Here is a 12,636-nt window from a genome sequence, read left to right on the forward strand (position 1 = left end):
ATATGTCACTGGAACGGTGGCAGGGATTAAGAGGCAGGGCTCCCTGGAGGAGACTTTATGTGCACTTTGTGCACTTTATGTTTAATATTGTTTAACTTTTTAAATACTTTAAATTTGTAACTTTAACTTTATTCTCTTGTTTTCTACTAACCCATAGCCTTATTCTACTAACCCATTGCATTAGCATTTTATTTCATTACTTGTGCACTGCTGTGTCTATTGTTACACTGTCACGCACCAACCGCCAAGACAAATTCCTTTTATGTTTGACGTATTTTGGCAATAAATGTTTCCTGATTCCTGATTTACTAATACCAGAGGACGCTGTGACTTATTCCTTGGGTTCGACTTGCATTAAACACATAAATAGAAACAGCCGATGCAGCCTTTTGCCGCTGTCTCTTAGCCATTAAGCTCTTCGGGCTTACTTACTTAATCAGGCAAGGTGGAAAAAATCTACCATATAGCATATTTTGGGAAGTGGATCAAAAATAGTCCAGGTGAATAATGTCCATTTTTCTGTAGTCCTGAGGCTCTTTCGGAGCTTTAAAGGTCACAGCTGGTCTGATTGTACTCGAGGGTAGTGGAATTTCACCCTTTTCACTACAGGAAGAGAATCAACGATGAAAGTAGACATTTCCTCATTGAATAGATGATTAGACGGGTAAAATCTGTCAGGTTCAAAAACATTGAGCGGCCACCTCCTAGTTTTATACTGTATGTGACAGTTTGCTGCAGGCGCAGACCTGTTGGTTGATTGTAACTGCGTCCCAGTACATTACCTCGGCCAATGAGCCGTACTGGTAATCACGGCTGTGTTCTTGATTGCTGAATCCAGCCTGAGATTGCTTTTGTTTTGTATGGATATCACCTTTCTATATTTATACCCCAATCGTGCCTGAATCGTCTCATTTTTCACACCTAATGAGTAGGAACCTGAAACAAAGACCCGGTGCTTTCCCGTGTTTAATCTTGGGTGTATTTGGGTCAGATCCCTAACAAATGCATGTTGCACACTGAAATGATGTTTCCAAACAACGTATCAAGAAAAGGAGAGATTTTTAATTACGGTATTTGTGGCCCCAAGTGTCCAATTCCCTTTCATATCAGTCTCTAGTGACCGTAAGGGGAGAAAAGAGAGGGATCTGCTCTGCTGCAGGCGTAGGTAATTATGAAGGAGGGAGAGAATAGGCTTGCCGGTGCTTTAGTGATTTTTTTCACCTGAGCCCCTTTTTGTAAATGTGACATATTCATTATCAGAGATAATCAAATGCAAGACTTTTTAGTATGGTGCCTTTGTGCTTGTTTAAAAAAAAAAAATCTATTTATCATGCTGTTGTTGTTGTTATTCCCCCGTTTGATAAATTTGATTTTCAAACAAAAGTGAGAAGATCAAAGATCAAAGAGCTGTTTTTTTCCCCCCACTGTAATAAAACTATAACTACTTCTCCCTTACCTTGAGTAGTGGCCTAGATCAGAGACGGCTCGATAGCCAGGGACAAAGATTCATAGCAAGAATCCCTCCCCGCTGGGATGATGCTCCTGTCATACCAGTTGGATCCTAAACTTTTTTTAATGGATATTATCCAATAAACCAGTAGTTTACAGTGTGTTACAGTAATTCTATACACTGTTGGGTATGCTGCTGGGACGTGTATTTACAGTTAGTCACTGCTGTAGGATATTAGAAGGAAGCCAAATATCAGCAACGTCTGCCTAATTATACATGGCTGTTTATAATTTATATTTATAAGGTGGTAAACTATAACTGGTAGTCGCATGCTGATCACACGCAGAAGTTTGAACAAGGGACCCCCTGATATGACTTTTAGGCTCTGATTTCCCCTCCTTCTTCATTTTGGAGAATTGGACTCATTTAGATATCCTGCAGCCAACCACAATCTTTAGATATACTCACAAATTGGGCCCTTGGAAATAATTGAGCTAACACGTTCTCGGGGAAAATACAAAAGAGTCGGGATGATCGATCTTTTAAGGGAAAAAAATAGTTGATGTGTGTAATGCCACTACCAGACAATGGCCACTGGAGTGCTCCAACTTTGAGCTGCTCCTTGCCTTGAGGTGCGCCCCAGGCTATAGAATAGCAATGCCATTTAATTGGCTCATGAAAACACCTTTTGCTTGCAGCTCTTCTTGTCATGCACACACACACACACACACACACACACACACTTTTGTCAGTGTCAGTTGCTTTACATGTCAGTTCACTTCTTAAACATGTTCCTGAAATCACACCTGGACAAAAGGCCTGCTCTGCAGGGCCTGTTGAATAGTAATGATGTGAGTTAGCATGGCTTAATGCTACAGTAGCTTCTTTGACTGTCGCCATGGGCGACGGGGGCCTCCTGCAAAAACAGCGCCTGCGTTGCTTAGCGCTGTTGTCGGCTGGCTGTGCCAAAGGGGACGGGGGCCCCGGCTAAATCGGCTGTAGCATAACATTAGTGCCAGTCCGTAACACTGCCTCAAGCGGCCCAGGGGATCACGCAGAGCAGCTGCATCACAGCTTACCCCCAGCCACCCTGCAGGGTATCGGTCCCCAGCGAACACGGCAGTCGGACAGGACGGTCCTGCGTGAGCTTGTGTGTTTCCCTGTTGCCAAAGAAACGCTGATGGGAGGGAGATGAATCGTCAGCCGAGAGAGAGGGAAAAGAAAAGCCCTCTCCCGGTGTACTCGCCGTAGATCAACTTTACTGGACTCTTGTAGAGACGTTGGATGCCGTCGTGTCCGTATGTGGACACGCCAGCCCTGTTTGTCTCTTTCCGTTTTATCTCGTTGTCTTCCACCAAGATAAAAACAGGTGTTTATGTGAAGTGAAGGGGATTTAAAGTACATAGGGTTTAATCTGACTAATACTTGGTTTTGACTCCATCTGGTTTATCTAGAACATGTTTACCTGTCAGTGTTGTTCACCCATATTTCCTCATCAGTACTTTTAATGATCCAGTCTCCCTCTTTAGTGTCCCATAGAGCCTTGTGCTGTGGCTGCGTCTCTATTTTAGTTTGTTTGCATAGTTAGTGGCTCTTAGCGCAATTAGCTGATTAGGAAATTGTGCGCGTGTGTGTGGGTGTGTGTGCGCGGACACGAACGTGTGCATGAGACAGGGAGATGGAATTCTCCCTGAAGGGCCGAGGCAGAGGGAGATGTCTCAGCAGTTACTTGAGTGTAGTGGTTCTCTACGGGATAGTGAGGTGTGTTTGATGCATCCGGTGCTGTTGGAACTGACTCCAACATCCCTGCACACAGGACCTCGTGTTGCCTGTAATGAAGAGGAGGGATGTGTCAAGGGGACGGGGACTGCACGTGTTTTAGTTTTTGAAGTTTTTACTCTTCAGACGTTTTGAAACTTGATTGAACGATAGTTTCAAATGTCTTTGAAACTTGTCAGCTGCAGACCTAATTCCAATATTTTGTTTGTGTTAATTACTTCAAAGCAACAATACCTTGTATTCCCAGATGCAGATGTTCCTCTGTCAAGTTTTTCAGCCAATTTTAATTTTTTTACGTTCTCTATTAAGAAATAAAAAGTGAAAGCTTGTGTGATATAGAGGTCACTATTTTCAGCATCTCACATCTCACCTCACGCCATGTGACTGCTTCGGGAATGAATTTGTCTCCCTTTCATAGAAAAAGCGCTTGTAAGAGGCTGCACATAACCTGATGTGAATATTTCTGGGTGATACAGTATGAATCACCTTTGATCAGGTGCCCTAATGATTTCGTCATGATTTGTCATGCTGCACGATTTAAGTGGACATCACGTCCAATCCTCTCACATATACTGCATGAACACAGTGAGATAGTGATGCTCCTGTTGTTTTAATTCGACCTATGAGTGGGGTTCCAACATTTTAGCCATTTTCGGTACAAAATGTCCCCTTTATTTCTTCCTTCAGGCAAAACTTCCTCCAAAAGTACTATTCATCCCATGTTACCAAAAACAATATTTCTGACATTTCTTTGGTGAATGAAGCATATAAAAAAGAAACGTTTTGATGAATTCACATAAACTGGAACCACCTTTTTAAAACAACAAAACATATTAAAAAATCTGTGCACAAGTACAAGTGTGATTGTTTAAGTGTTTTAAATAGTGCCGTGGAGGGGTTAAAACACAATGAAGGGATTATTATGTAAGGAATGTATATTATTTAGTATCCTAAATCTGTTGCTTTAAGACAGACGTGTAAAATGTGATGCTATGTTTAAAGATTTGTACATTACTGTACCACCGATCGAGAATTGAATCTTCGACAAAGGATTAGGTGTTAGAGCTACGCTGTGTAGCCTGTTTTATGAATTGCTTTGTCAGAACACTGAACATGGACGGTCCCTCAAAAGTTTCACAAGCCCTCAGGCCCCATCTGAGGTTCTCTTGTTTCACAAAGCAGCACAAAGGCTCTTCGAAAAGCTGCCAAGTGTCAGAAATCTGACTTTTTTTTTAATAGAGGTGCATTTTTGTGTTTTCCCCCATTTTCACTAACCCCTACTACCTCCGCCCCCACACCCCTTTTTCTATCCTCTCCCTCCCCTGCAGATCCCCTCTGCCGGCCAGCTAATGGAGGCTGTGCGCGTGAAGATGAAGGAGAGGAAAGTGCTGACAGAAGAGCTGGCCGCGCTCGCAACACCAGTCAGCGAAAAAGCCTGACTCCCTGGGCTGAGGCTGGAAAAACTGTCATCCTCTTCTTTTCCACCCCCGCCCTCTCCCCTTTCTTCTCTCCCTCCCCGGTTCTTACTCGGTGGGAACTGGGCTGAGCCAAGCTGAGCCGGGGAAGCAGAACCAACATTTTGTAAGAAAAGCGCTGTCGAGTCACTCCGGGTCCACCGGCTCGGCTCAGCGGTCGGGCTTTTGTAAATGAGCCCTCGACATCTGTGTTAGCGCTCAGTGCACTATGTCTATTGGACAGGGCCCCTTTAGCGCCAAGCTAATTTACAATGCAGCCACTCTCTACGCAGACCTGGGGTGATAAGGCAACTGCTTACGTAAATGTTTAAGTTAGACACTTTTGGGGGGTTTTTTGCTACATTTTACTTCTCCCACTAATTTATTTACCACCTGTAGGACCTCAGGGTGCAGGGACTTGACCTAGCAGTGCCAAGTCAACACTTTCAGGAAGCCAAGAGTATAAAGAAAGCACAGAATATTCCCTGTAAGTTTGCATCCAATTGCATTTCATTCATCAAAATGCACAGAAGGAAATTATCTGTTTGTTGATGTATAAAATGTGTTGTAGCTTGTTGTAGTACTACTTAATAAATATCAATGGTTTCCACTGAAAAGCTATTCTTTTCAAAATAAAATTTTACAACATAATACAAATGTCTCTCTTTTCACTTTGTCTCTATTGTTTTCTTCAAAGGCGACGATGAAGCCATGACTTTCATGGCCGTGTTTCCAAATGGTGTTTTCCCACCAGTTCAAAGGACTGTCAGATGCCCCGGTGGACAGCAGGTTTCTCACACCTCTCTCGTGATTGACAGCTGGCTGTTGGCGTGGTCCCCGTCTGTAACATGTGACCCCTGCTGTTGAAATCATTACCGAGGGTCCACAGGAGCACCCACACACAGCACCGTTCAGGGGGGCTTTAGGGGAGTGGTTACATCCCTGACAAGGCAACCTCCAACCCCCTTTTATCTGCTCTCCTTTGCCTCCTACTCTTACTATTCATTCTGAATATTAAACCATAATCCTAGTCTCTTCTGTCCTTGAGCTGGCATCCGACGCGAGAGACCACACACACCTCCCCTTCAAGTTTTCTTTTTTTTTCTAGTCCTTCTATATCCCTCCTAGCTTTTGTTTTCCTCCTCATCGCATTCATCCTTTTTTTTTTTGTTATGTATAATTAACACTGGTGTGAAGAATCCTCCGTTCAGGAATTATAAAGAAATAATTCCACTTTTTAATCCCCCCTCCCTTCTCAAATATATGCTAATGACGTCGTTTTCCTTTATCTTTTTATAATAAAGGATTAGGCCAGGACTGTCTCTAGCTGCAACTCGGGGACCAATTTAGCTGGGATCCAGGAGAGACAAACCCTTGTGGTTAATTACCATTCATTAACATAGTTTGCATCTTTTCTTCCTCACCAATACCCAGGAGCCAGCTATTGTCAATATTTGTCCCATATAAATTTCGGCAGTTTTTCACTCCCCCCTCCCCCCCGTCACTGTCCTCCAGGGGAGCGCAGCTAATGACAAACATTAATAACTCCCGAGAAATCCGGTGGCGCAGTGGGTATAAAAGAGCCACGCAAATGATGTCAAAGCCACCCCCCCCCCCCCCCCCAACCCCTCCTTTGCTGCCTGACTCTCTCTAATTCTCTCTCTTCTCTTTAGCGTGTAATGCATAGTCAACATGTTTGCTCGCCGATCCCCGGCCTCGGCTGACACCCTCGCGCTGTTTCTATGACATATTCAAATGTGCCCCCCCCTCCCCTCAGCTGGTACTCCCTTGGGTTTAATTAACCTGGCCTTGCCTCTGACGCTCCCTCAGTGAAGACGTTAAAACGATCTTGAAAACACCCTTCAAACAACCCCCCTCCCAACGCACACACAGACACGCACACAGACACACACACAGACACACGCCACGTCTTCCAGCAGGCCGTGTGTACGATTCATCTCCTTACTTTCTGTGTAGGAATTATGTGCCGTTGCTTCCTTTTCTTCTCCTTCACACTCCTCGTCTTCCACTCTTCGTTTCTGGTATAGCTCTCATTAGGAGAGGTTTCCTGTGGGAATTACTTTGATCAGTAGTTCCAAATGCAAAGTTTTCCTCGCTTCCCCCTTTTGTTCATTCCAACACAATCACATTGGGCTTGGTGTCATTTTTTTTTCCCTGTCTTTATCTCTTTCTCTCACCCGGACTTCTTTTCAAATCCAACTTTCTTGCGTTTTCCTGCAGAAGATTGCTCCTGGAGGGGGTAGAGGAGGTCAGGGTCACGGGTTGACTTTGGGGTCGATCGATGATTTGTGTGTGTGTGTGTGTGTCCCAAGGCTTCTCTGTGGTACTTTTAAGTTCCCTCAGTCTGGTGTGAGTGCGTGCCACTTGGGTGGGAAGGCGGGAAGCCCACAGTACAAAAGAACACTCAAAGCACAGCCCGAGAATTTCTGCAGCCTCCAACTGATGCACAATTAAGTCCTCGTAGATCTCGTCAAGCAGCTGCGGAGTGAGTAGAAAACAGCCTCTGGTGATCTCCTTTACTTCACTGACACAGTTTCACAACCAACTATTGCTGCCAGTGTGCCAGTCTGCTTTGATTTCAGACACTTGGCACCGTCTTAAAAAAAACAAGGTACTTGTGACATACAGCCAAATGTCTTTGACAAATGTATAATGCAACATGTTTACAGTGTTCATTGTGTGATTCCTTCATGTTTGACCCACAGGGAGAAGGTTCTGAAACAAAAGGTAGATGTTGAGTTCACGACAGAAATCTCACAACGCTTTTGTATTTATCTCTGACTGTTGTGTGATTTTTTTTTTTTTTACCCAAGAGCCTAATTATTATTATTTTTTGTTACTTTTATATCACAGATACAGCACGACTGTTCTTTTTCATTATATCGGATGACACCGTAAAAAGAAAAAAGGGATCACACTCTTCTGATGCACATATGCTATGTATACAACCTCATTGATCTTCACTTCAACAAGTCCCTTATCCTCCTCTACAGCACTGCAGACATGAAACGGCAGCAGATTATGGGTGGATGCGGCCCGCCGTGGGAAGCTGGGGAGCAGATAAAAAGGCCAGCCACTCGGGGGACTAAAGCTATGTTTTGATGCTGTGTGATAAAGCGGAGGCACAGGGCCAGTGGAAGGGGAGAGTTACCGGATCTATAGAGATACATATATAAATATATGTATCTCCTGGCTTGTCTTTTTGGATTCCTCTCCCCTCCCTCTTACTTCTTTGTCTTTTCTCGTCGTAACCAAGCGGTTCCTGCGCTTTTCTTGTTCTTTGACACTCGCTCTCCCTCCGTCCCCCGTGGACCGTCCTAAGCCTTGCTCATGGCAGCTGTCTCTCTAAAGCCACGGCCTGAGCTCCTGGGCAGAGAAGAAGAAAAAAAAGATTCGGGGAAAGGGGTTTGATCTGATCTCTAATCCCACATTCTCACTGTCCGCTACCTCACCACAGAGAGAAGCGACTCTTTGAAAGTGACTACCGGAACCCTCCGGTGTCCTTGTGACTAATCTGGGATGTTGTCTTGGTGACGATGTGTCGCTTGATATTTTTAATCGGAGATTTCCCGCTGTCAGATATACAAAACTTGACCGTTTCATTATGTGTTTTTAGAATCAAACTAAATCGTATCGGTCTTCAGTGGCTGTTAGAAAATAGAGAACATCCTTTGTTTTCTGCTCCAGCATATATATAATAACACTGTAGTCTGCGGCGTATCGCTCCTCAAAGCACCTCTGCACCTTGACTAACTTTTCCGAGCGCTCATTAGCGGACTGGCTGAAGTTTGGAGGGTATGAAGCGGGCTGGCAGATTACCCCCTGTAAAGTAGCACACCTCAGGTAATCGCACTAATGAATTCATGCACCCCCCCCACTACCCCCATCCGACCCCATTCACCCACCCCTCATTCCTTTCTCTCCTTTTCCCTTTACTCACTTTCTCCCTGTCTTCCACAGTGGCGGGTCGGCGGAAAGAGTGCCAAACAACAAAGAAGTGTTTGTTTGCATAATATTAGCACTGCACGGTGGCGGGGGCCTGACTGCAGGACTGACTGGAGGCTTCCCGTGAATACAGGTGGAGCAGGGCGAGCATCACTGGGACCAATTAAAGCAGAGCACAGGTACATTAGCATGTTTGAGTGGAATGGATCGGCCTGGGGATCGAGGTAGGCATTACGAAACACGCAAAGGCATGAGTGTGACGCACGCGCCCGGCATATGTGTGTGACAAATATGTGTGTGACAAATGACACAAAGAAGGGGCGGGGGTGTCCTCTTGACTTTTCCATCTGCACCGACACACGCATGTAGTTAAGGAGGAGGTCCGACGACCCCAAACCAGGAAATATTAAGATGTTGTTATTAAGTCATGATACTAATCGTGCACCTGATTTTAAAACAAGTGGTGTGATGTTTGGTCCCCAGTAGTCGAGGTTGTCACTCCGCTCAGCCTGCCCGTTAGATTTTATGTACCAGAGTGCTAGAAGGGATGATCTGGGCCTTTGCCGATTCCATCACAGTGAAGACAAAGGAGACTTAGCTTGTTACCATCACAGGGATAAAAGGGGGAGGAGGAGTTGGCCCGTCCAGTCTACACACCAGTCTGTGATTTAAAGAACACAATGTTTAGGAGTGTGCGGTTTGTCTACTTCAGCACTGCGTCTGCTCTTTTGAGTTCTGGTGACCTCATTGGACGATTGACCTCAGCTTTGCGTCTGAGGACAGAAAATATCTGGTTCATTAGTTTGGGAGAAAGTTGCCGTCTGAAGTGACCGAGTCCAAGTATCACTGGGGCTTGTTTCCATCTGAGTAAGTTGTTGCGTGATTTTAAAAAAAATATTGTTATAATTTCTTTGGGATGGGAAATGGGAATGGGAAGTGTGGAAAACATTTTGACAAACTTCAGCCAAAATCCATGCAAAAACATACTCATAAATGTTTTAGTAGTGTTTTAATCAAAAACGCCACACTCTTCCAAATTCCAAAATCAGAGATGATGACAAAACACCACTGATCAGTGAAATTAAGTCAATGGCGACAATCCCGTATTTCTTTCTTCTTCAGCCTCCGTCTGGCTGTTCGGTGCAGGTGAGATTTATTGCCCCATGAGTTTAGACAAATGTCCCACACACGCTCAAACGGACCACCGAGCAGGAAAACTGAGAGAAGATCTCGACTCAGTTGACTGTCAGCCGGTTTGACGCTCCTCAGACCCAACAGGTGTTCAGGGTGCTCCTGCGTTGTGTCCGATGTGTGAAGGATTGCTGCATCATTTTCTACCACAAGATGGAAGCAAAGCATCGAAGGATTCTGACTTGCTGGGAAGCGGGCAGTGCTGCATAGTGTGCAGAGCAGGACTTGTAATATCTTCTAACGTATAGAGTTGTACATTACTTTAATTTTGACATCACACTCATTATGTGTTTACCTTGAAGTTGCATATTTTTATGAATACGGTAAGTTGTAAAAAAGGGTTACGGAGGCGATCAGACATCTGGAGGTCGTGTTATCTTATCTTGCATGTATGCATCAGTGATTTATAAATGAACGGATCGCCTTTTTAACCCATTTTTACAACTTACCTAATTGATATTTCATTGAAAGCACAAGTTGTGTTTGGTGTCTTAGTAGCACCAACGGACAGGGAGATGGATGATCGATCATTCCTTTCTTCTTCCACAGGATGGCGCCACTAGCATAAGAAATGAAACAGCACCGCCTCCTTATGTAATCCATTGTTAATAATTAGACACTGTTTGAGAACGAAAGAAAACTAAGTTACAGATTTCAATCTACAGATTAATGATGGAGTTGTGGGACGACCAATAAATTGTTAGCGATACAAAGAAGATGTCTGCATGTAATTAAGTGTTAATGTTAAATCAAATTCTGGTCCGACGGGTGTGTTTTTCTATATGTTCATCGATGTGTGCAGGTTACTTCTTCACTTTCATTTCGAGCCATTATTGGCGTCAGGGTCGCGGACACGAATTCTATTCCCGTTATCCAAATGAAATCGTGATGACGGGAAGTTTGGGTGGACGTGATTCGTTGCATGTTGACAATGTGTTCATTAAACTGTGGGCAATATGCAGGGTTTCTAGCTCTACATTACAGGGCACTTAAAAGTCCGCGCGCACTATTCTAAATGAATGTTGACACGCTCTAATTCCGTTTGGGTTGAAATGAATCCGTTTTCGGCGATCCGACGCTTCTAACACAAACTAATGGAGCTTGCGGTAAGATTAGAAACAGATTATTTTCCGTGGGTCAAAAATTGACTTCCGTGTTTAACAGTTGAGGTACCAGTACGTGTGTAAACAAGCATGTATGCACATTGTTTGAGTGCATTATTGCAGATGTTCAATTCCCTTGCTGCTGGAATAGAACATCTGGGCGCTGCTGGTGGGCGCTGTCCACGGTGCTGGAGACGTGGTGCCCGCTGTCCGCTGCCAGGTTTGAAGCCCCTTCATCTGATTTGAAGACAACAAAACGTACAGTAAAGCACATTACTATAAATCTCTCAATGCTGGTAAGGTTTTACTCTTCATTTCATCCTGATGTCTAAGTGAAAAAAGGGTTCTGATCATTTACTGAAGCAAAACTACTAAGACACAAGTAAAAGCACTGCACTCAGAAGCCTTGCTGAAGCATGTATTATAAGTTGAATGTAGAAGTATCCAATGTACAAGTACCCAGGCTGTAATAAAATAACCCCACCGTGTTTTACTATGTGAGGTTCCGTGATGAACATCCCTGATCCTGGATGTTGCATTTTACTTTCTTAGATGTTTACGATAGTGGTAATATGACTGTACTTTGTGTACTGTTGAAAAGTTTAATAAAAAGCTTTTCATAACATTGTATACTGTAAATTGTGACGTGTTTAAGAATTATGTGTCCACTTTTCATGTAAGAAACATATCCCTGCGTTCCATCATTTCCCAGATTATCCAAGAGTATCTGAAATAACTATTTTGCAACACAAAAGAAAGCTTCATCAGAAAAGGAAACATGTGGAGTTACTAGGCTATACAAATGATTGTCTAAAACGAAACTGTAAATTAAATAAGATTATATTTCATTTCATTATTCCTTTTGATGAAATGGAACCACTAATGGGCCCTTGACCTTCTCAGAGCGAACAAACATTTGAAAAATATTTCGCAAAAAAGTCATGAAATTCTTACTATAGTCATATGAGGGGGCGTGGTGGTGAAGAAACGTACAGAACATTTTTAAAAGATTCCTTGTTCCAAAAATAAGTATTTTTTTTTAAAAATCCTAAAATATTTTGCGAAAAAGTCATGAAATCCTTACTATAGTCAAATGAGGGGGCGTGGTTGTGAAAAAACGTACGTTTGAAAAGAAATCTTAATATTTCCTAAAATTGAGTCATAAGAGATTCTAACCATAGACTTTTGAGTGGTGTAGTGGTTCGCAATCTCGCCTCCCACGCGGAGGCAAATCGTGGATAGCTGGCACTCACTGACAGCCAATCAAATTGCAGCACTGTTACCACTGTCCAGGGTGCTGAAAAGCCGATGTCATTATGCCGTTTTCAGCTATTAACAAATAAAGGAGATATTTACCCCAATCTGCTGTCTACTGGTTGTCACTAGGTTGTACTTACAGACCAACTTGTTTTACTGTTCACTGCAGGGATTCACTTATTGATGAAACATGTAGACATTAGTAATTTAAATATATTTATTAACTTTGACAGTAAATGTTGAACACAGATAGCTCAACAGATTTGTACAATCCTATACAAACAAAAATGTTACAAAAATAAAGACATCTAAATAATTGAACTAACATGAATATCAAACCATAAAAACAAATAAATAACGAATAAATACAAATATATTATTTTTAATACAGTAAAACATGCACAGAATCAATAGATACAATAATTACAATGTAAAG

General features: G+C 43.1%; 1 protein-coding gene across 2 annotated transcripts in view; it reads left to right on the forward strand.

Annotated features, from left to right (window-relative positions):
- Positions 1 to 5,334, forward strand: part of cntln (centlein, centrosomal protein) — a 71,250-nt gene extending 65,916 nt beyond the window's left edge. For both annotated transcript variants that reach the window (XM_040187167.2, XM_040187168.2), the window contains exon 27: positions 4,558 to 5,334. In XM_040187167.2, coding sequence (XP_040043101.2) covers positions 4,558 to 4,668 — 111 coding nt within the window. In that variant the 3' untranslated portion in view covers positions 4,669 to 5,334. The remainder of the gene's footprint in view (positions 1 to 4,557) is intronic.
- The last annotated feature ends 7,302 nt before the right edge of the window (positions 5,335 to 12,636 follow it).

This window comes from Gasterosteus aculeatus, chromosome 9 (genome assembly GCF_964276395.1).
Source record: "Gasterosteus aculeatus chromosome 9, fGasAcu3.hap1.1, whole genome shotgun sequence".
NCBI classification, from domain to species: domain Eukaryota; kingdom Metazoa; phylum Chordata; class Actinopteri; order Perciformes; family Gasterosteidae; genus Gasterosteus; species Gasterosteus aculeatus.